Here is a 21290-nt window from a genome sequence, read left to right on the forward strand (position 1 = left end):
TCAAGTAATACATCCTGAGACACATGTCAGAGACACAAGACACATGTTGGGTCAAAGTGGTGAGAGTATTAAGAGAGATTAAGAGATTATCTTGCTGTTCACTTTTTTAAACGAATACAATTAAATACTAATAAAGAATTCTCAAAACAAAAGTATTTTCTTCAAGTATAATTATTTACAATTTCAACACAAATGATATTAACTAAAAAAATCATGGACAAAATGGACATCTTCTCATTCGGCCAGCAGGCGTCAGCATTGTACAACTATTATGCAAAATAGCCGTATGGAAATTGTTGCAAATAACGAAATATTTGGCACCTGGTGAGTTGGTACTTAGATTTAAACTCATTAAGCAACCTAAGCCAACAGCTCCTTGGACCTTTTCTAAGTTACAATTTGAATTGTCTAATACATTTTCCTGAAGTTGTGTGTATGTGGTTTTTTACATTTTAATTAACCTAAAATATACTTTCATAGTATTTAAACTCAGCCATAACACATGCTTATAATAACAATTCAACATCCAAAGACAATATAAACAAATTGTGAGGCAATTTGAAATTTGTTTACTTTATTTCAAGCGGGGGGACATCGGCATGCAAACCCCCGCAATGTCTCTCTCTCTCTCTCTCTCTCTCTCTCTCTCTCTCTCTCTCTCTCTTGCCAGCTCTCCTTCCCCTCCTCATCTCTCTTCCCCACTCTGAGCCCGCTCCTCGACAAGACACGTACCGGACGATGGAGGCCTAAACTGGAACAACTTCCCCCTCACGTCTTACAGCCAGCCACCAATCTTAGTCTTGGGTCCAACCTCTAGGTGGAGAACGATTTCATCCCATCAGAGGATTTGCTGAATCGTCCGGCCTTGGCAATCTCAAGTCTCCACCACGGCGGCGGTGGGTATCGCGATGTCTACCAGCCGTTCACTCTATCAGCTGTCCCTCCTACTGCTCGGCCTGGGCACGGCCCACCTGGCTCCGATGGTGCCCCAGGTCCCAGACGCCCACCTGAAGATGCTGTCCGTGGGGCTGGGGAGGCTGCTGCGGGAGGTGGAGGGCAACGCCCGGCGGCTGGAGGGGCAGGGGCAGCGGGTGGCCGTGGAGGTGGAGCAGGCTCACCAGGCCCTGGAGAGCCTTCGTAAGCAGAGCTTCCTGGTGGGCCGCACTCACAGGCAGGTGAGGAAGACAAACATACATGCATGCACCATATGACCATATGCATATGAGGAGGGGGTAAATAGTGGAGACCCTCTCATCACCTTTGGCACTCGTCACAGTTCTGTATGGTAACACAGAGGGGTGTGTGGCACTCCAACTATACATCCCGCAGTGGATAGGATATAAGTAAACAGAAAACAGTAGGATTTTACACAATGCTACACAGTGGGTTTTTTTCTTTATATTGCACATTTCTATTGTCGTTAGTTTGTTGACAGATAGGATGTGATCTTTATCAAGTTTATTATTAAAATACAGTGAGAGGACTGCATTCAAGGAGCTAGCGGCCAACCTTGCTACTTGGTAGCCGACTATCATCTGTGTTCCCATGATGGTGTCACAACTTTGAACTAGTACCTGTAGAGCACATGGACCGGGTGTAATGTCGTGCGTACCCCCAGGCCAGGAAGGACCTCCAGCTGATGAGTGCCAGGGGGGACCAGCTGGAGAGCGTGGTCCAGGAGCTGCAGAAGGGCCTGGGGCTGGTGGTGGAGGATCGGGCGATCTTGAAGCACAGGATGGCTCAGGTCCTCCAGAAGCTGAGGGCCGCGTCGGCGCCCCAGGGGGAGACCCCGCCACAGCCCAACGCAAGCCAGATGAAGGTGAATGAAACGAATTGCTAACAACATCAAACATGGTTGACAGGATTACTGTGCATGATGCAACTAGATTGAGTTTAGATCTAGATTTTCTTCAATTATTCTTTGTTTCAATATTTGGATATCACGATCTTGGTCATGTGAGGTGAATCTTTAGTTCAACATGCCCAGTTGACGTGACATTTTCCAGTATCATATCAGTCATATTGATATTGCATAACTCATCAATTCTCACAGCATTGTCAAAGTGGTCTTGTGACTTTTATAGATCAGGTTATATATAGGTTATAAAATCATGTTGTTTCCGGTGTGTTATGTAAAGGTCACAGTGGACAATCAGGCAAGGCGATTGGCTAGCCTGGCTTCCGAAGTGAATGCCCGAGATAAAATGATTAACAGACATCTCCGGTCGATTGAGGACCTGGAAAACCAGGTTGGTTTATATTCACTTAGCAATTTGCCTATTTCAATGCAGTGTTTGGTAAATACATGGTTGCTCTTCAATACATATCATTTCCTCAAACAATTAGTTTAAGTCAACACGTTCCATTATTAAACGTGTTGACTTAAACAAAAAAATAAAATAAATAAAAGGGGTAAACCAACTCTCAAATATGTGTAAATTTGTTAAATTGTAAAACATGGATGATTCTTTTTAGTGCGGTACTGTTCAGTCTCATTCAGGAAACACCGCTGTTCACATCTTTTCCTGGAACCACCCCCATCCTCCTCTCTGTTTTTATTTTCAGCTATATGACATGAGAGGCGGAATGCCTCTCTCACCATAGGTCAGACTCTGACGCGCCGGGAGATGAGACGCAGCTGCATCAACACCCAAAACGATGGAGAACTAGCCCCATAACTCAGTGTAGACTCTTATAAAGGTTTGACATGAACAAAGTAGTCAACCTCAGGAGAAGGATCTAATTGTATGGAAGTGTGGACATATGGAGTATATATATGTATATACAGTACATATGTACATTTGGAAATAAAGGACCTCCCTTTTCCTGTGTGTGGTGGGCTTGGTGTGAAAGGGGGTGTGCCTTTTCCGTTTGACAAAGTTGAAGCAAAGTTGCATGCTGTTGTTTTCAGTATCCATCCAAAAATAAAGCAACAAATAGTGTGAACAAACTCTCTGTGTCTTTGGCCACAAGCGAAACCGGTTCCTTTATTACATTATGGGGGTTATGACACTTTATGTTTACAGGAAGTGTGTCAAACACAGAATCTTCAATGTCTTTTGTGATAAAAAAAAAAACTGTCGCTTTTCCACTGACAGTACCAGCTAAGTGAAGGAACCCTCTCAGTGAGGGGAATCCAGCTCAGGTTAAATGACTCAAAGGTTGTGTGTAAAAAGCCCTCATCTATCGGATGACTCAAAGGCAGGCATGTCTGTCCCCATCATAACCAAAACAAGAGCGGCCACGGAATGAACTCTGGCCCACTGAGAAAGAGAGAAAGACATAGAGAGAGAGGGAGAAATGCATCTGCATTTCCTTATCTGTCTGTCTGTCCGTCTGTCCGTCTGTGTGTGTGTGTGTGTGTGTGTGTGTGTGTGTGTGTGTGTGTGTGTGTGTGTGTGTGTGTGTGTGTGTGTGTGTGTGTGTGTGTGTGTGTGTGTGTGTGAGGGAATAGGTGAGTGAGTGAGAGATTGTTTCTGGAGGTTTTCTTCCCTTTCTTTTGTTGTATGTATTTCGTCTGAGAGAATGTGCATAAGACAAGTAAAATGTAAGCCAGTAGCCAATGTGTAACTTGTGCATGCCTTCAAGACAATTATACAAAGTAATATATGGGACCTGATGATGATAGTACAGACAAGTAATTACTGTAGCGCAGAAATGAGTAAGCTACACATTATAACAGCTAACAGGTAGGCGGAGAGAGAGAGAGAGCGAGAGAGAGAGAGAGAGAGAGAGAGAGAGAGAGAGAGAGAGAGAGAGAGAGAGAGAGAGAGAGAGAGAGAGAGAGCGAGAGAAAGAGAGCGAGAGAGAGAGAGAGAGAGAGAGAGAGAGAGAGAGAGAGAGAGAGGGAGAGAGAGAGCGAGCGAGCGAGCGAGCAAAGGGCGCGGAAGTGGTTAGGATGCTCGAGTGGGTTTATCTCCAACCCATATTTACGCGCGCGTCCTGAGGCCAACAGTTGGATTATCTGCTCCCGCTGACACACTTTTACCGAGGACAATGTCTGCTCATGGTAAGAGGAACACTACAAATTAGTGGTAGATGAAAAGTTCAGGGTTTGATGTAATTAATTGTAAAGGGAACGCTTGAGACGCGCGTCTAGCGGGCTTTGCTGCCCCCTACCGACGGGTCCTCTTCAGAGCGAGCGAGAGAGCGAGTGGGCGAACACAGAGCGGTACAATGTCTCCGAGGGTCTAAAGGTTGTCATGTTTTTATAACGTATGTATTGGGAAAAAAAACATGACACATTACAAATCGTCGTATGACAAATGCTGAATGCGATCCGTGAGTCACCTATCGTCATTAAGATAAAGATGAGGGAATCCACCTGTGAACAGGTGGAACATTCGATCGATTCAAGATCGATCCTCGAAGTCCTTAAGCGATACAGAACCAGGTAGACCTGCCCTTCTTCAATGTTCACCCCACGACCATTACACATCCTAACCGTGAAATACAAGATCATCGATCTTACTGTGGGATATTCCCATAGGCCTGTATCTCACTGTACTAAGTCAATATGATTCTAGGTGTTGTGTGTGGCCTACGGTTCCTCATGGATCAGTAGTTATGAATGTAGTCATGTCTCCTCCACATGGAGCCTCGTTGAGGAGGTCAGAAAAGCTTTGTTGCCGTTGATCGAATCGTCTTAAGGATAGTTTCTCATGTGACGTGGCTGTGTGGGCCTCTGTCGTGCCTGCTGCTTGTTTACCTTAGTGATCCCAGGCTTCATTTGCATCATTTGGCGTCTCTCTCCTGTCACCCACACCCAGTGTCAACACAGCACGCCTATCACTCACTGCTTTATTACAGGCGTTCATCTCAGGCTCACGCTATTCCTGGATGGTTTCATAGTAACACCTAATTTGAAAACGAATCACCTATGATCAAAGCTGCCTTAACTATAGCTTGGTTTCCTTTACAGTTTGAACCTTTACAGTTGATATATTCACGTTCAACTCATGAGCAATCGTCAAATGTATAGAATTACCAAATCTGTTTATAGGATCTATTTAGAGAGCAGTGAAGAACACATAACATTGGTAAAAAAAAAAAAAATGTGGTATATTGTAGACTACACTTTATAAACACTTAAAATAATACGTTATTATTTTAAGTATGTAATTAGTCATTATAAATGGAAGTAAGACAAATGGGCCTATCTATGTGTCTGAAATTAAGAATAATGTTTTATCAGGTGAAGTATCTGACCTCATTATCTATTTTTAAAAGTATTGCCAGAATGTATTGATGGAAAACTCCCTTAACCTTTCACATGTTCCTCATCATGTTTGTTTCCTTGTTGATTTGTTTTGTTTGTTGGACATTTAAATCTGTACAAGATGGGGAGGTGTGTTTGTGTGTGTGTGTGTGTGTGTGTGTGTGTGCCTGTGAATGTGAGTGTCTGTGTGTTTGTGTGTGTGTGTGTGTGTGTGTGTGTGTGTGTGTGTGTTTGTGTGTGCATGCACATGTGTGTTTGTGTGTGTATGCATATATGTCTCAGTTTGTGTGTATGTATGTGCATGTATGCATGTGTGTGTGTGAGTGTGTGTGTGTGTGTGTGTGTGTGTGTGTGTGTGTGTGTGTGTGTGTGTGTCCGTGCATCATGCGGAATGTGCTAAACGCGGGGCTTTGGTGTGTAATGCTTTCTCAATCCTTTCTAATTGGGTTCAAGGGTTGTGGCGAGGGGTCCCATTGGAGCAGTGAGGAGTTGAATACTCCGGGGGGTCCACCACTGTAGCACCGTGCAGCTGGCCGGCCAAGACACACACACACACACACCACTGGGGCAATAGCTGCACTGGAGGCAACACCATACCCAACCCACGCTGAGCCGGTGAGCCGCAGTCTCCAGAGGTAAATATGTACATGTTTTAAGACAATGGTGACGTTTTGAAGGTTCATTTGATAGGATGGGGATATTTGATGCAAGTTTTTGTCCATTTTGGACTTTTAATGATAAGACTGAGGTGTCATTGTCAGCTGTGTTTATTGTTTCTGAAACTACATTTTGTATTCAAGTGTTTGTTCCACTATGGGAACGTGTATACATCATATCTAACCTTCTCTTGACCCTTCCTCTTTTCTCTTTTTGTTCCCGTAGGTATTGTGGCACAGGGATATGTGTTTTCTGTAAACCAAAAATCAATTCAAGGTAATCTGCCTTACGGTTTATCGCTGAAGAAAAGGGAAGTTCATTTTTGGAAAACGGCCGCATTCCGAAGGGTTTGGGGAACCTTTTAACTTCCCCCCCTAACCTGTCTCTCTCTGTCCCAGAACATGTCGATCGCAACCAAAGAAAGTGCAGGAAGAGCTGCCAGGAGTTCAAAAGCGACCAAGGACTATAAAAAGGTCAGAGGCCATGATTGGTTTCATTCTATAGTCATTATTACACTGCAATGACAAAATAATCAATTTGGAAATATTGGTTTATCATGTAGAATGTAGAAACGTTTCTCAGAAAGAGTTTGAAACTAACAAAATGCTTTATAAAAAATGTGGGTTTAAATTACCATAAGTACACTGTCCATACCTGGGATAGAATCTGTACACACCTTCAGGCTGTGTATTCAGGCTGTTGAATACACATCCAAGCCACATTATTTGGTTATTTCATAACCATGGCGTTTATCCCTGCTATTTTCCTGAGATTTGCATTCAGGAATTCATCAGGATTATACATGTGCATGGAAACGTCCTGATTTTAAATGGGGTCATTTTTAAGCATGGCACACAGTAGATTCAAGGTGTGTAGTTGTGAAATCTTACACAAAAAAAAGATACACAAAGATGTCAGATTTTAATAATTGCATCAATCAATGCATCAAGCAATGTTGTAAGTTAATAATAGCAAATGTGAAATTTTGAAAAGAAAATTACGTTTCCTGCATTGAATGGATATATAAACAAACCAAAAGGCCATTTCACAATCACACATAATCTAAAGGCCTTCTTCGATAAAACTCTTGTGCAACAGTGAGTTTATTGTGTATGGATGAAACCCCTTTACCTCTATCACATGCTTGTGGATCTGCTTCTATACCAAATAACACATTGTTTTGATTGTTCCTCTGGTTCTAACTTTGGGCTCCCAGCCGACACCTGCTGCCCTGAAAGGTGCCATTCAGCTGGGCATCGGCTACGCTGTTGGCAACCTCAGCTCCAAGCCCGACAGAGATGTTCTCATGCAGGACTTCTCTGTGGTGGAGAGCATCTATCTGCCCAGGTACGTTGATTGTGTGTGTGTGCGTGTTCAAAAAATCGTTAATCATAAACCTGTAAATAATGTCAAACATAGAGGTATTCTGTCAATTATGAAGCATAGTCAGTTTCGCCTGATCTCAAGAGAAAATACAAAAAAAACAAAAAAACTGCTTATCTGGCTGTGATTATTGTTGTGGTTGTAGCTGTTATCAGCAAGGCTTATATGGTGCTATGCTCATGATAATGATAGCGATTGAAGATGCGCAAGAAGACACAGACCCTGTGCATTGGGTTAAGTTTGCTCGATTTGCTTGGTGTGCGATCACGTGACCGACTGTTGCTGAAATGACTGATAGAATGCGGAGATAACTGCTTGTTAACCAGATCTCAATCAAGTTACCTAGTAGCACCTCCTGACCTGTTTACACGGTCTTTGAACATTCTAGTGAGAGAGTTACAAGAGTTACTGTTCAAAAAGCAAACTGTTGTCATCGTTGCTGTTGTTGTTGTTGTTCCGTTTTGTTGGTAACAGTGTTTTTCGTTTTGTCTGGGATACTCCTTTCTGCTCCAGTGAGGGAAGCAGTCTCACGCCGGCCCACCACTACCCTGATTTCCGTCTGAAAACATACGCGCCACTCGCCTTCCGCTATTTCAGGGAACTGTTTGGCATCAAACCAGACGACTACCTTGTAAGAGCCACAGAGACACACACAAACAGAAAAAAGTTACAGGAAATGTATGATTATTCCACATCCTTGTTCTCGACCAGAGGGTGAAGTCATCAGCTGAACAGATCTTCTGTTTCCGCAGTACTCTATGTGCAATGAGCCTCTGATCGAGCTCTCCAACCCCGGGGCCAGCAGTTCCTGGTTCTACTTGACCAGTGACGATGAGTTCATCATTAAGACGGTGCAACACAAAGAGGCAGAGTTCCTGCAGAAACTGCTTCCTGGATACTATATGGTGAGTCTCTCCTCGGCACGTCCGCTGAGGGAAATGATTTGCATGTCAGTAAAGGCCACATGGGCTGATGCAAATCTAAAGTGAAGCACTTGCATGAGACACTCGCACCGCAGGTAACCATGGGCCTAGGCTCAAATGCTTCAAGTCCCAATCAGGTTTATACTGTGTTCGACAAGCTGATTCTATATTTTGATGTGAACTTACACAGTTGTCAGCTAATCTGTGTAAATTACATCTTGAATATGCCTGTAACCAAACTAAACTAACCAAACGCATGCGTCTCTACATCAGTCTTGAACCTGAACTAACCTGACGCATTCGTCTCTACATCAGTCTAGAACCTGAACTAACCTGACGCATTCGTCTCTACATCAGTCTAGAACAGTGTTTCTCAACCTTTTTTGAGCAAACGCCCCCCTTACCTTACCCTGATCCTCTGGCGCCCCCCCCCCCCCCCCCATTATTATTGTTAAAAAAAAAATTTTTTTTTTTAATTGCGACACCCGTAGGTAGGCTATATCCATTACCAACTCCACTCCAACTCGTGCTACATTGCTTGAATAAAAAACTTCTGTGCCGTTTTGGTTTCTTCTGGACAAGAAGATGTGTATTCAGAGTTTTATTAAAAGGTTTTATTATTGAGCTATTGAAGTTTAATACGTAACAGTGCTTGTGTACATTTTTATTGGTTATTGAACTGTTAACCCGCAAACTTGGGTTCAATTTGTGCACGAAAGACTCCCTTTGTTTACGTGACGTTGCCTAGCAACGCTGCGCAAGTTAAGCGCCTGTAACATCAGTGTTAAATGCGTATGTGCCGGTTGGTGTGCGTACCTTATGAAAAAAAGTGTTTATCGGTTCGCAGACGTAATGAGCGACGTTGCAGTGGTCTACACGTAATGCGCACATTATATTGTTTACAATTAGCATGCTAAGCGGAGTTAGCTTTATTCACGTCTTATGTTGCCTTACTATGTAATATGGATGAGATTCATGTTGCTTAGCGTAATGCCCCATCCACCGCTTGCTTTGCATTTCCCGCAAACCAACCAGTGGAAGTCGGGGGAGGGCGAAACAGTTTCTGAAGCACCACGCTACTGCGATGAGGCGGGTTTGTTTATCGGCGTTACTATGGCGATCATGATGGCACTGAGCATAGAGTAAAAGGTAGATGAGACGATAGAGGGGTTAGAAACCCATATGAAGATAGGCTTTTTATTTCAGTTATCCTATTTTTGCACCGAAAATATTTGAAAACCATGAAAGGTCCCCTGTGTTCGTTCCCAGCGCCCCCCTAGGTTCTACGAACGCCCCCCAGGGGGCGCTGCCGCCCCCGTTGAGAAACCCTGGTCTAGAACCTGAACTAACTTGACGCATGCGTCCGTCCGACCTAATCACTGCAGAACCTGAACCAGAACCCGAGGACGCTGCTGCCCAAGTTCTACGGCCTCTACTACATCAACTGCGGCGGGGTGAACATCCGCGTGGTGGTCATGAACAACGTGCTCCCGTGCGCGCTCAAGATGAACTACAAGTACGACCTGAAGGGCTCCACGTACAAGCGGCGCGCCAACCGCAAGGAGAGGCAAAAGTCCTCGCCCACCTTCAAGGACCTGGACTTCCAGGAGATGCACGAGGGCCTGCACTTTGATGCCGAGACCTACAACGCCCTGATGAAGACCCTGCAGAGGGACTGTCGGGTGAGTAGCGACCTGCCGGCGCGATGCCGCTGAAAATCTAGCCTTGGATCAGCCATCCACCCGTTGGTTTGTTTACACCAATTATCTGTAACTCGCAGATTTGCAGATTCAGTTTCAGTTGTACACAAAAAATAAAAAAGTTGTTTTTTGTTGTTGGCTTTTTGTTTTTCACAAATAAGTCAATGTGAGCTTCGACAATGGTATCACGTCATTTGAAAAGGGCACTTTTATGACAATTCAGCGCACTATTTCTGACTTTTTTTTAACAATCTTGCTACTCTGGATTATTTCGCAACGGGGTACAAATAATAACTGTGTGGTTCTAATCCAGTGTAAACACATTCCACCACCCGGCCCATCAATACATTTTGCGTAAGAGATATGTCTCTCAGGGACCTTACTATCGTCACGTATCTTTTGATTAAACCTCCACCTCCGCCTTCAGGATTACAACGCCTGATTAACGGGCCTAACCAGCCTAGGAGCTGGATGGCGGTACAGTAAATACGCGGCTGTGCATGCCATGCCGTCTCGGGAACATTACAGTGTAAGCCTCCGGTTAGGTAACTGTCGGCGTTAAAGGCCCCTTTGTTCCGTGGGAGCCACCTCATGACATCAGCTTGTTCAGAGGGATTTACAGCTTACGTCTTACTGTATGTATATGGGTTTCATACGCAAGCGGAGGGGGGAAGCCATGGCCTTAATGGCTGTTTACCAAAGGCTTAGCGGAGGGCATTCTTCCCGTGGGTGTTTACATGGGTGATGAGATACCTTAGGCCCACATGCGCGTGTGTTGATATAAGATGGGAGTACCTGGGTAAACAGTGCTTTACCCTCCCTGGCAAGGTGTTGGAGAGCTTCAAGATCATGGACTACAGCCTGCTGCTGGGGGTCCACGTGCTGGACAAGAAGGTGGGGAGCCGGGGGGGCCGCGGGGACAGCCGCAGGGGCCAGAAGGTCCTGTACTCCACGGCCCTGGAGTCCATCCAGGGGAACGCCAAGGACCCGGAGCCCGTGGTGGATGATGACACGTGAGGAGGGGGCTTTTATTGTGTAGTACCTTTTGGCCTGTTGCTGACTTGCTGCTGTCTAAAGGTCGCTCTTTGACGTCATGACGTTCGGTGGCATATTGGGCGGACTGTGTTTATGAATGAGAGGATTATTTACCAAGAGGATCAATGTTTCAATATTAAGACTTTGTGGTTGTTAATAGGCTTAGATTAGTTTGATCCTTATACAGATAATTTATTACTGCTGTTTAATATACAGTATTTGTTGCTTAATTCAAACCCCAAACAATACAGGTCAGGGTTAGGTCACTTTTACAAACACAGTTGACTTTCTTACAGAATGGGTGGAATTCCTGCGAAACATAAAGATGAGAAACTGCTCATCTTCTTGGGGATCATTGACATCTTGCAGTCTTACAGGTATGTTAAAATGTGGTCATAAGTGTGTGCTCATTCTGTTTCCTTGTTGGCTAATTTCTGTTTCCTTGTTGGGTGTTGCAGTGTCATATTCCCAAGATTCACAGATTGACATAGAGACACTATGATAACATGTTTTTTAGTTCCGCTCCAAGATTTTGTCTTGATCTAATCTTACTCGGTAATCATACAAATGAAGCATGTTATGCCAGTAATGGGACATATTTCATGCACTCTAAACCCACACACTGCACATGTGGGTTAACTATTAAAGTTATGATATTATTTGAGTGTAATTTCTTAGTCTCCGTCAACTATGAGTGAACAAAATATCTGTTTCTAGTTGACCGGCCTGCATCAGTTTGAGGCAATTTAGATTCTAGGCTCACTTCTGTCCAGTTCAGGGCATGATATAACCCTAACCCTCTTCCTGATTAGCTCATGGAATCCATCTCTCCTGTCAACACTTGTCAATGACGGACAAACATAGGGAGGGTAGAGGCAGAGATGGACGTTTTAGTTGTTTAGTTTCAAACTCCTGCTCTGTTCTCTGCTCTCTGCTGTGTTCTGTTATCTCCCTCTCTCTCTCTTTACAACTCTCCAATGTTAACGACAGCACCTTTTGAGTGTGAACCAACAGCCTGGCCTCCAGGATGCATCACATGTCCCAGTTGAACAGGATATAAGGGCGGGACCAGTGTGATTGATCAACATTTGATTGACAGTACCAGGAGCAACGAAGAGACGCTCTAGTGGTGTTATTAGTAACGGCAATAAATCAAATCAGTATATAATCAACAATATATGAATGAATATCAATGGTAGGTTGTCTTTTTAAGAGAAAAGTGGGTCCATTTCATGTTTCTTGTTGACGTGAGGTTAACCAAACACTGCCCTCTACTGATGCTGTGTGGTACTACATTGTTAAAATGAGTTTTGACTTTGACTCAGTCGGACTTCCTGTCATTTTAGGTTCATCAAGAAAGTAGAGCACTCCTGGAAAGCTCTTGTCCACGATGGGGTAAGCAATCCTATATGTGTGTGTGTCTGTGTGTATGCATGATCACTTGTGTGTATGTGCGTGTGTGTTGGGTGCCATTTCATTGTGTTTATTTAGCTTAATTCAAGCTTAATTCTTGTGTCTTTATTTATTTTTAGGATACAGTTTCCGTTCACAGGCCTAATTTTTATGCCGACCGATTCCTGAATTTCATGGGCACAACAGTGTTCAAAAAGATCAATGGTAAGCACTCCCAGGAACACGAGCGAATACGGTCAGGTTGTGCAGAGTTAAAATACAAAGAATAATTTCTAGAAATGTCAAAATGGAACCGACTGAATTCAAGACACACTATGCTCGTTGTTGTCAGATATTGTGCAATATCTGCCATATTGGTTTAGTCTATCAACCAGAGACTCAACCCACAGAGTTAGATGAACAAACTCACGAAGCTGAAGCACTTAAACACAAGAAGAAAAATACTCATCTGTTTCCTCTCTCCCTCCCTCCCTCACTCTCTATCGCACTCTCTCTCTCCGTCCCTCCCTCCCTCCCTCTCTATCTCTCCATCTCTCTCTCTCTCGCTCTCTCTCTCGCCCTCCATTTCTCTCTCTCCCTCTCTCCCTCTCTCTCCCTCTCTCTCTCTCCCCCCCTAGCCCTAAGGGGCTCCTCCTCCAAGAGAAAGCGAGGCTCCCTGTTCGCGGCCAAGTCGGCCTCCCAGGAGGTGCTGTCTCCCCTCCGGCCCGGCGAGGAGAAGAGGACCCAGAGCATGGACCACCTGGATGGAAAAAGTTACGTGGAGCGATTGTACGCGCTCTCGTTCACACCCAGTAGCGTCACCTCAGAGGGACGGACCACGGGCAGAGCAGAGTAACCACAGGCCCATCGCAGTGGGACGGGATCCGCCACACGCCGCACCGAATATACTGGTTCAGAGAAGAGTCGAAAAGTGTTTTCATACATATCTCAGAGTCATCTAAAGAACTCAGTCTAGGACAGACTCAGGATTGCAGGGGTGTGGTCGGAATCCCTGCCCCCCCCCCCCCTTCCCCCCCCTCCCTCCCATCTCCTTGCTGTTTTGTGTACTTGTGTACTTGTGTACCTTCCTAAAGTCTGAAACGCAGTCATTTTCATATGCTGCATCATCAGTGTAGTGGCGTGAGTGTACATTCGTTGGTCACCCGCTTGGCTATTTAGAGGGAAGAAGGAAATCAATAGATTGAAATCACTGGTGATTTGAATTTGAATTTCCAATACTTGATGTGCACCTTGATAAGCCGTAATACTTTAATTAGAAGTAGGTTTCGGTTGTCCATCACTAGGGACAGCTAGAGCACAGAGGTCATGTGGATGTAGAGCAGCTATGAGGAATAGAAAGATGAGCTGTTCTTTCCCAATGTCCACTGCCAAATGTTCAGAAAGTCTTAATTGCAAATGTGTCCTACCAAATGTGTGCATATCAATAGCACTAGGCGGTACAATGACTTAAAACTATTTGTTTACATATGGTTTGTAAATGTGATGCTGCAAATCAGGTCCCTCTTGAAAAGGAGGCTCTGAGCCTCAATGAGACTAACCTGTAATAAACAAATACAAAATAGATGCATACATTATCAGATATCAATATGCAAGTTGGAAGTCCACATATTCACTTCAGACTCTGTTTCCTCCGAAGGCTTTAGCTCCTCCAACCAGCCAGATCTTGTCCCGAAGAGCAGCGACTTGGCCCACGTTTCCTTTGACCTGGACTGCCCCCGCGAGGAGGAGCCCATATTCAGGTCCTTCCTCGGGTCTCTGGGTTTATAAAATCAAGTATGTTGGTACAGCCCTTTATGGCGACCATAATTAAGTCAAAGGTTAAGATTGTTCAGCAAATCAATATATATTCAAAGAAATTACAGATACACTGTGACCAAGGCCAAAAATACCAATACAGTTTCACCAAATATCCCCCAAATCCCTTACCTAAATGTATAGCAGGGCGGGACATAATCCCACCCAATACGCATTGGATAACAGCCTTTGCTCTGTTCACAGCGACCAATCCGAAGCAGAGCTGGACGTCTACTTGGTGAGAATGTGTTTGATGTGTCTCTGTGTGGAATAGTAATGCATTTCCCATTGATACAATGGGAAATTGTCTGTCGGAACAGTAATCTAACATTATGACAACCGACCACTCAATGTTAGTGTTTTATTAAGACCCAGAGAGGTTATAAGCACGATAACGAATCCTATATCTGAATGTGATGACGTACATAATACTCCAGCGAGAGCTCTTTTAAGAAAACAACCGATAATTATTCTTTCTTGTTTCATTTAGTGAGATTGGATGACCTCGCCTCCGCTGTGCCTCTCGAAGAAAAGCTCATTTTTTATTTTCTTGACACACACACAATGCAATAGGTGATCTTGTCTGCAGAAATATGAAGTGACTGTGTGGCCAATTAGCAGCTGAGATTCTTTACATCTGTTTTTCTTTCTTGTTTTGTTCCACTTCAAGCAGGGTTCTGTCATATCACTGTTCAAATGCTACACACTGCTGATACTTCTCAGAGGCTGGATCCCTGAATATCTGAATATATTTATTAGATGGAACCACTGTAACTATTGGTTATGAAGTCAATTTCAGCTACATTTGTTACTGCTCCTATGTCGCCTGTCTCCTGTTGCAATACAGTTCTACATCTGTCCCATCCCTTCATTCTGTTGTTTATCGTGGACAATCTGCCTGCTATGTACTGTAGATTTACCCTGAATGTGTTACATCAGCACTGAATTTCCTTTTATTATTGGCTCGAGTCAATCATCCTGAGCAAGCATCGATCTTACTTAACATTTTCTCATTTATTGAATTGTATTTGACTGTGTGTGTGTGTGTGTGTGTGTGTGTGTGTGTGTGTTTCAAAATAAATTATATTGTAATATATAAATGCACGTTGATGCATTGATTTAATCTTTGTATATATTGAAAAAGTGGCTTAGCAGTGCAATTCATGTCCATTTCATTTCAGTGTGGCTGTAAAGTGTTTATTATTGTATTATAAAATAACTTTATTTGTTAAATAAATACATACTTTATGGAGTAAAATGTATAGTATTTGTGTGTCTATTGTTTCTATGTCTATTACTCAATTTGACGATCTATCTTTGGTGTACTAACTTTGGTCACAAGGGGGCGCAAAAGTAAAAGGATCCACGAGTGTTATTCAACACTGTTCAAAAACGAATACCAAAGAGCGATGATAGATCTACCGGGAGATATGTAATTAACTGTGCCATTGTCAGATTACAAACAGAGTACGATGCATTTCGTTTATTTGCATTGCATTTATTAGATGTATTCGATTTGACAGACAATTTTCTTAAGCGTTATTTGTCCCAAGTATGACTTATTGAGAGCCTCTATTGTGGTGGTAAACATCTCTTTGCTTGTAGATATGCACATGAAAGTAGGCCAAAAGGACACTTACTTAAGGGCACTACTCTTGAGCAAATTCGGCCAGAGGGCTGGTGTTAAATAAGACTCCCTTCTAGACAAACACAGCCATTCAGCCAAGCCACAGGGTCTGTAGGCCTACCTGGAACAGGTTCAACTAGTTTGACAACCATTGAAATTACACCCGAACCACTTTGTTATCAAGAAAGAGAGAAAGATAAGGCAGGAACGAGGCAAATATGACTTTTCTTTTGTTAAAAATGTAACTACCCATTCATTATTGAATAAGACTTTTGCAGCATGAAAGTAAAGTACGAAAATATAACTATATCCGTCCATTCATGTGATTTTATGTGTGGGATTAGTACTTCATTGGATATGAGATTGGAATTAGTCAGAACAAAAAAAAAAAAACTCTTGGCCGACATTGCAGAAGTTTGAGTAACAGATATTTGAGTCATCGCCACAATAATCTGAAACTACGGGACACACCTGCAGCCAAGACCACGCCCACACCTGCTACAACCCGGAAACCAGAGAGCGCAATTTGAGGAAAAGGGAAAAGTTGCGTCAGTAAGTTACCTTTTTTGATTATTTCATACCTACAACACGTTATAAAGACCAACTAATAATTGAGTACATGGGAAATCGGTCTACCCTGTTGTTATTGTCGAAAAATGTAATATGCGTGTAAAACACTGGTCCATATATGGGCATTTACCATAGCCCGTTGAGTTTACTGGCAGCAGGTGTTTAATGTTGTCGAGTTAAAAGTGAACAAAATAAGTCATTTTACAGGCCTACCCTGTTATGTTTCCAACACCAAGGCCAATATGTGTTCCTTGATTTGAAAACATAACAAGCCGATTTGAATTCGGTCAAGGCCTTGTTCCGTAGAGCCCCAGCTGCGGTCTGCTGTTGTTAACTTGTTATTGAGGAGCTGGGAGTCTCAGGTAGGCCCCGATATAAAGGGCTAAACGTTCTGCAATGTAGCCTATAGTTATCAGCAGGTGAGTATTCCCATTTAAATTATAAGTTATGTGTCATTTTGTGTAGGCTACAGCTATGCTTTAGCCTAAAAGATCGGCTCTGTTAATAATTAATCGGTACAGAACAGTGTAGCCTATACAATAGATTACGCTGTAATTGAACGTTCAACACTGGAAACACTTCCAAACCCACCTTCTGTAAGTCAGTTTTGCCAACAAGAATTGCATTTCGGTTTTGTAAATTATATTATGCTTTTGTTTTAAACAAACCTAAACCTGTTCATCTCAGATTACACCATGGATTATTACACCCCCTCCTCGCAAGGTCCCAACAACTAAAAAAGTGATCTAATGTAGAATGGCCGCTCCAAACTTCTTTAAATTAAAATCTTACCCAACATCTAACAATAAAAAGGTAAATGATGGGATTAACTTCATCTGCGAAACAACACACCCATACATGTAAAGTCACTTGTGACAGACCGATTTAGAGACTTTAAAGACTTTTAGCAAGCTTCCTCACAGTAGCCTTTACAATATAAATAACAACAAATATATATTGTTTTTCATTTATGCAGATTTAGTTAGGCACGGCCTAATTGTGTTGTGTGTTGGTGGTAACCATATGTAAATACTGAAATGTCTTGATTATGCCACATTTAACAATGTGCAGACACACACAGAGATGTATGGATGGTTAAGACAACACAAATAGTCAACACACCCTTCATCCCATCCCTCCCCACCCGACGGAACCCCACCCTCTGAGCATTGATTTGGAGAGTGGCATGTGTCCCTCCATCTGGCCAACGCACGCATGGCATCATGGGCGTTGCATAACGGACCCAGTAAGAGAGCAATAGTTCATGTAATCAGTCTGTGACTTACAATGGATCACGGCTCTTTGTCACCACGATCAGGCAGGACAGTGTGAGTCTCTCCAGTTCGATACTTCTACTTCTACTGAAGCACCACTTTGATGTTGCTATACATGTGGCAGAAACACACTGCTTGTGTAAATGTAAACACATTAAAGGCCGTTGATTAAGGGCTGAACACTCACACAACCGTTTGCTGCAAGTGGAAACAGCGTAGGGTTGGGGTTCCGCTGCATATTTCCACTGACTCAGAGTTCAGTGTCTTGCAACTGTTTTCCTGGCATTACACTACACTACACTCCTGGCCATTAGGAATAGTTTGGTTTAAAAGTGGAAATCTTTTACAGGGGAAGTGTGGTTCTTTGTTTTTCCTGCACCAGGATGTTGAATCAAACTTTGTTCATCAAGATTAGCCGACTTTATATTGAGTTATGACTGAAAATTACAACAGTATACAGTTCAAAGCACAATGTATAAAAAAATGGGAACCTCATGTTAATCTTTGACACACACACACACACACACACACACACACACACACACACACACACACACACACACACACACACACACACACACACACACACACACACAAAATTCAGTTTATGTAAGAAGGGGACAGTGCAAATTAATAAAACACATGATCTTACATGGGTTAAAAATGCCAGAATTAGCCAAAAGGCTATTTTTCATCTGTAGTCCCCTGGCATCGATGTTACATGAAAATACAATTAAACAAGATTAAAAAAACAAACAAAAAAAACAACAAACAGGACGGAACCCCACAGGGCATCACAGAACAAACAAAACTGACTAACTAAGGTAAAACAACAGAACACAAAATACAAAGCACCAGTGAAAATAAATAAATAAAATAAATACATAGTGTGTTGACCACATTCACAACAAATGATTTTAGTGCTGACATGTATATGTATTGATCATCTTAACTGCTTAGTAAATGATGTGTATGTGTTTAGTTCCCTGATATGTTGTGGGATTGAATTACATTCCTTTGCACTTTTGACAGACCAGGCTGACTGACTAAACACACACACACACACACACACACACACACACACACACACACACACACACACACACACACACACACACACACACAGTGTAACAGTTTCTTTATGGGTTGGCAAGTCGGAGCATGAGGCCTCTCACGTATCCCAGCTTGTATGTTCGTACGGAGGTGTTGGATTAAGTGGTTGGGCCTGACCGCCTTCTGTTTCTACCCAGCGTCGTGGTAAACGCAAGCTTAGCATGTTAAATGGGCATAAACGGGAGTAGAGGCATTCTATCGTGTCCCTGTGGACAGACACTATATGCAAGGCACAGATTAAGCCTCCCCCTCTTGTCCAACGTTGTTGTGGTTATCTAACATTTTAAAAATAGTTTTTCATGTCTGGCCGGAGCCCGCTGCGCTTTGGCTTTTTTTAGTCCTTCTGGAGAACTGAGGGATTTCTGCTCCCTGGCAGTGAAATCTCCGACCCTCGTGAACCCCCTCCAGCCCACAGCCGTAATCCACACATCCCGGCCGCTGGAGTATAAATCCCACCGTGAGCTTGCATTGGCCCGAAGACCGTCATGGGGCCACGCAGATTATGTCTTTATTGATGTGGCTCCTCACGCGACGTGGCAGCGTGCCGACCGATGGGAGACAGGATACGAAATGACAAGATACAGACCTTTTAATCTGATCCCCCAGGGGGTCGGGGGCGCTGTGACTGCTGGAGTGTGTTTTGATCAGAGTGGCGTGTGTGTGTCTGTGTGTATATTTCATGCTGGTGAGTTTCCATGCAGTGGTTGAAGGAGATGGGCACATACACGGGTGTTAATGGTGGGAGGACGCTAAGCTTGGATGTGGGATTACAGAAGGAAGGGGCCAGGGATGGGAGTAGAACGTGATCCGGACCAGCTTAGTACCACAATTATATACCGGTGGCTGCCACAGCGCTGGTGGCGGGTGCAGCGTTTTCATTAGTGTAATGTCCACAGAGTCTCCCAGAATTATGTAAGAGATGTGCCGCCGTCCCCGCTCAGATCTGCCCAGGGTCCGGGGGCTGTGACATGGCCACGGTTTTGTCCTTCTCCCCATCCGTCGGCAACACAAAAGGACATCTGTCAGGAAGAGGAGGAGGCAAAGGCAGCGGCGGTGTAGGGCACCCGACCTGGAGGCATAGTGCAGCGCGGGCTGCAGAGTGCAGAGCGGGCGTCAGGCCGTAGCGAGGCCAGTGCCGCCACAGAGCTTAACGGCGTCGTGTCGGGGGAGGGAGGGGGGGGAGGGAGGGAGGGGTGGCGGCGGCGAGGAGCGGTCTCTCAGAGCAAGGGGATGAGGAGTGAAAAGGGAGCGTTGACGGCGCGGCGGTGGTGGCGGCGGTGGCGGAGGACGAGAGCTGTGTAGCCGTCGTGTCAGCTGGCCCCCGGGGACGAGGCAGATGCCCCGCGGGGGGGACGGGGCATGAGGAGTAAACGGGCGCGGTCGGTGCCGTGCTGTCGTTTGGCCGCAGAGCGAGGCGCAGCCCGCCGGGGGTTCGCGGTCGGGGGAAGATGAAGTTCAAGAAGTTCATCACCATCATGCAGGCGGCCATGGGGGTGGTCCCTCTGAACAAGAGGGAGCTCTTGCCACCCGGCCGGAAACTCTGGAGGCCCCAGGGGTAAGATGTTCCCGCGTCGCGTTGGTTTGCGTGCGTGTTTTGCATGCGTGTTTACATGGGCTGCCGCACACACACGCGCCATGCCCGCCGCCTTGTGCAGGCACCCGCCCGGTGCGTAGCCGATGTATTATTCAACGACGGCCCGAGACTTTAAGCTGTGAGCCTGGAATGCATGCACATGGCTTGCTGATTTTTGACACGCCAGCGGGAGAGCCAATCAGCGCTGCCGCTGTATGTCAAGTTGAGCGCGGTCGTGCGTGTTGGTTCTAAGCGGGCGGTTGTGAAGTTTGTTGAACTATTGAGATGTATGTTGTAGATTACCATTACAAACAAGTGTTAGTTTGTCATGCTAGGAGTAAAGAAAGATATCTAGCTATTGCATTCTGACTATGTAGTGATTTAACAGCGAGTTTATACATGTATTGGCAAATGAAGTGACGTCTTGAAAAGTTCAACATTATATAAATAATCAGCTTACTTGAATTTTGCTCTTTTTCCTCATACACCATATCTGACCAGCCTAGATTATCCTGTTTATGACAAACATTTGGCCGACGGGTTAGTCTTTTCTTTTTTTTACCCCATGTAATTCATTTTATTGTAAAGGCATTTGAGGCTGTTCAGAGTAATCATTAGCAGAAGTCCATCGTTGGACACAGAATCCTGCCGCCCTTTGCCAAACTCCAGCTGCTTCTCCCGTTGTACAAATTGAACACAGCAAAACCCTACTTTCTGACTCCCTGCCACAAACGTTAAGTCAAAAAGAGGTTTTGGCTTAGCCACATGTCCCAACATGCTGTCAGCGATTGGGCCAGAGATGCAGTAATTCAAGTGACTGCAGATTATGGAATTATAGCAGGTACAACAGCACTCCCCTGGGGTGACCTTGTCTTTCACAGTGAGGTCTACATGGTAGCCTGTTGATTTATGTAGCATCTGGCACAGGCCTTGTGTGACTCTGTGTACCTGTTGGTCTCCACCTCACATCACATCTTTACATGGCCACAATACTGAGTTGGCTCGGGAAC

At 44.3% G+C, this 21290-nt stretch overlaps 3 protein-coding genes across 6 annotated transcripts in view; all 3 read left to right on the forward strand.

Moving 5' to 3' along the window:
* Window positions 1-908: 908 nt before the first annotated feature.
* LOC311367569 (uncharacterized protein) lies at window positions 909-2351 on the forward strand (the record flags this gene model as incomplete). Its single annotated transcript, XM_084486395.1, has 3 exons — window positions 909-1175; window positions 1619-1819; window positions 2139-2351. The coding sequence occupies 3 exons, from the start codon at window positions 909-911 to the stop codon at window positions 2349-2351; spliced, it is 681 nt and encodes a 226-aa protein (XP_084342521.1).
* A 1536-nt stretch (window positions 2352-3887) lies between these two features.
* On the forward strand, window positions 3888-15298 carry pip5k1ba (phosphatidylinositol-4-phosphate 5-kinase, type I, beta a). Its single transcript, XM_084486129.1, has 16 exons — window positions 3888-4009; window positions 5672-5853; window positions 6101-6151; window positions 6274-6348; window positions 7092-7222; window positions 7772-7889; window positions 8011-8163; window positions 9567-9863; window positions 10710-10894; window positions 11213-11293; window positions 12263-12311; window positions 12449-12533; window positions 12947-13081; window positions 13966-14068; window positions 14328-14361; window positions 14614-15298. The coding sequence occupies exons 4-16, from the start codon at window positions 6277-6279 to the stop codon at window positions 14614-14616; spliced, it is 1446 nt and encodes a 481-aa protein (XP_084342255.1). The 5' UTR covers window positions 3888-4009; window positions 5672-5853; window positions 6101-6151; window positions 6274-6276; the 3' UTR covers window positions 14617-15298.
* Window positions 15299-16253: 955 nt separating this feature from the next.
* The window catches only part of tjp2a (tight junction protein 2a (zona occludens 2)), a 33441-nt gene continuing 28404 nt past the window's right edge, over window positions 16254-21290 (forward strand). For 2 of the 4 annotated variants that reach the window (XM_084486737.1, XM_084486736.1), the window contains exon 1: window positions 16254-16302. Coding sequence is in view for 2 of the 4 variants with exons in the window: in XM_084486739.1 (XP_084342865.1) it covers window positions 20156-20262 (107 nt within the window). In the remaining 2 variants the exon portion in view is untranslated. Of the gene's footprint in view, window positions 16303-20071; window positions 20263-21290 lie in introns of those variants that run through there. The other 2 variants (XM_084486739.1, XM_084486738.1) reach the window with 2 other exon arrangements.

The sequence above is a fragment of the Micromesistius poutassou genome, assembly GCF_964030765.1.
Source record: "Micromesistius poutassou genome assembly, chromosome: 22".
Taxonomy (NCBI): domain Eukaryota; kingdom Metazoa; phylum Chordata; class Actinopteri; order Gadiformes; family Gadidae; genus Micromesistius; species Micromesistius poutassou.

Excerpts from the sequence above, each read along its gene's own strand:
- pip5k1ba (XM_084486129.1), top strand. The coding sequence starts at position 6,277 with ATGTCGATCGCAACCAAAGAAAGTGCAGGAAGAGCTGCCAGGAGTTCA. Across the intron at positions 11,294-12,262 it reads GACATCTTGCAGTCTTACAG|GTTCATCAAGAAAGTAGAGC; the intron begins GTATGTTAAAAT and ends CTGTCATTTTAG. Across the intron at positions 12,534-12,946 it reads AGTGTTCAAAAAGATCAATG|CCCTAAGGGGCTCCTCCTCC; the intron begins GTAAGCACTCCC and ends CTCCCCCCCTAG.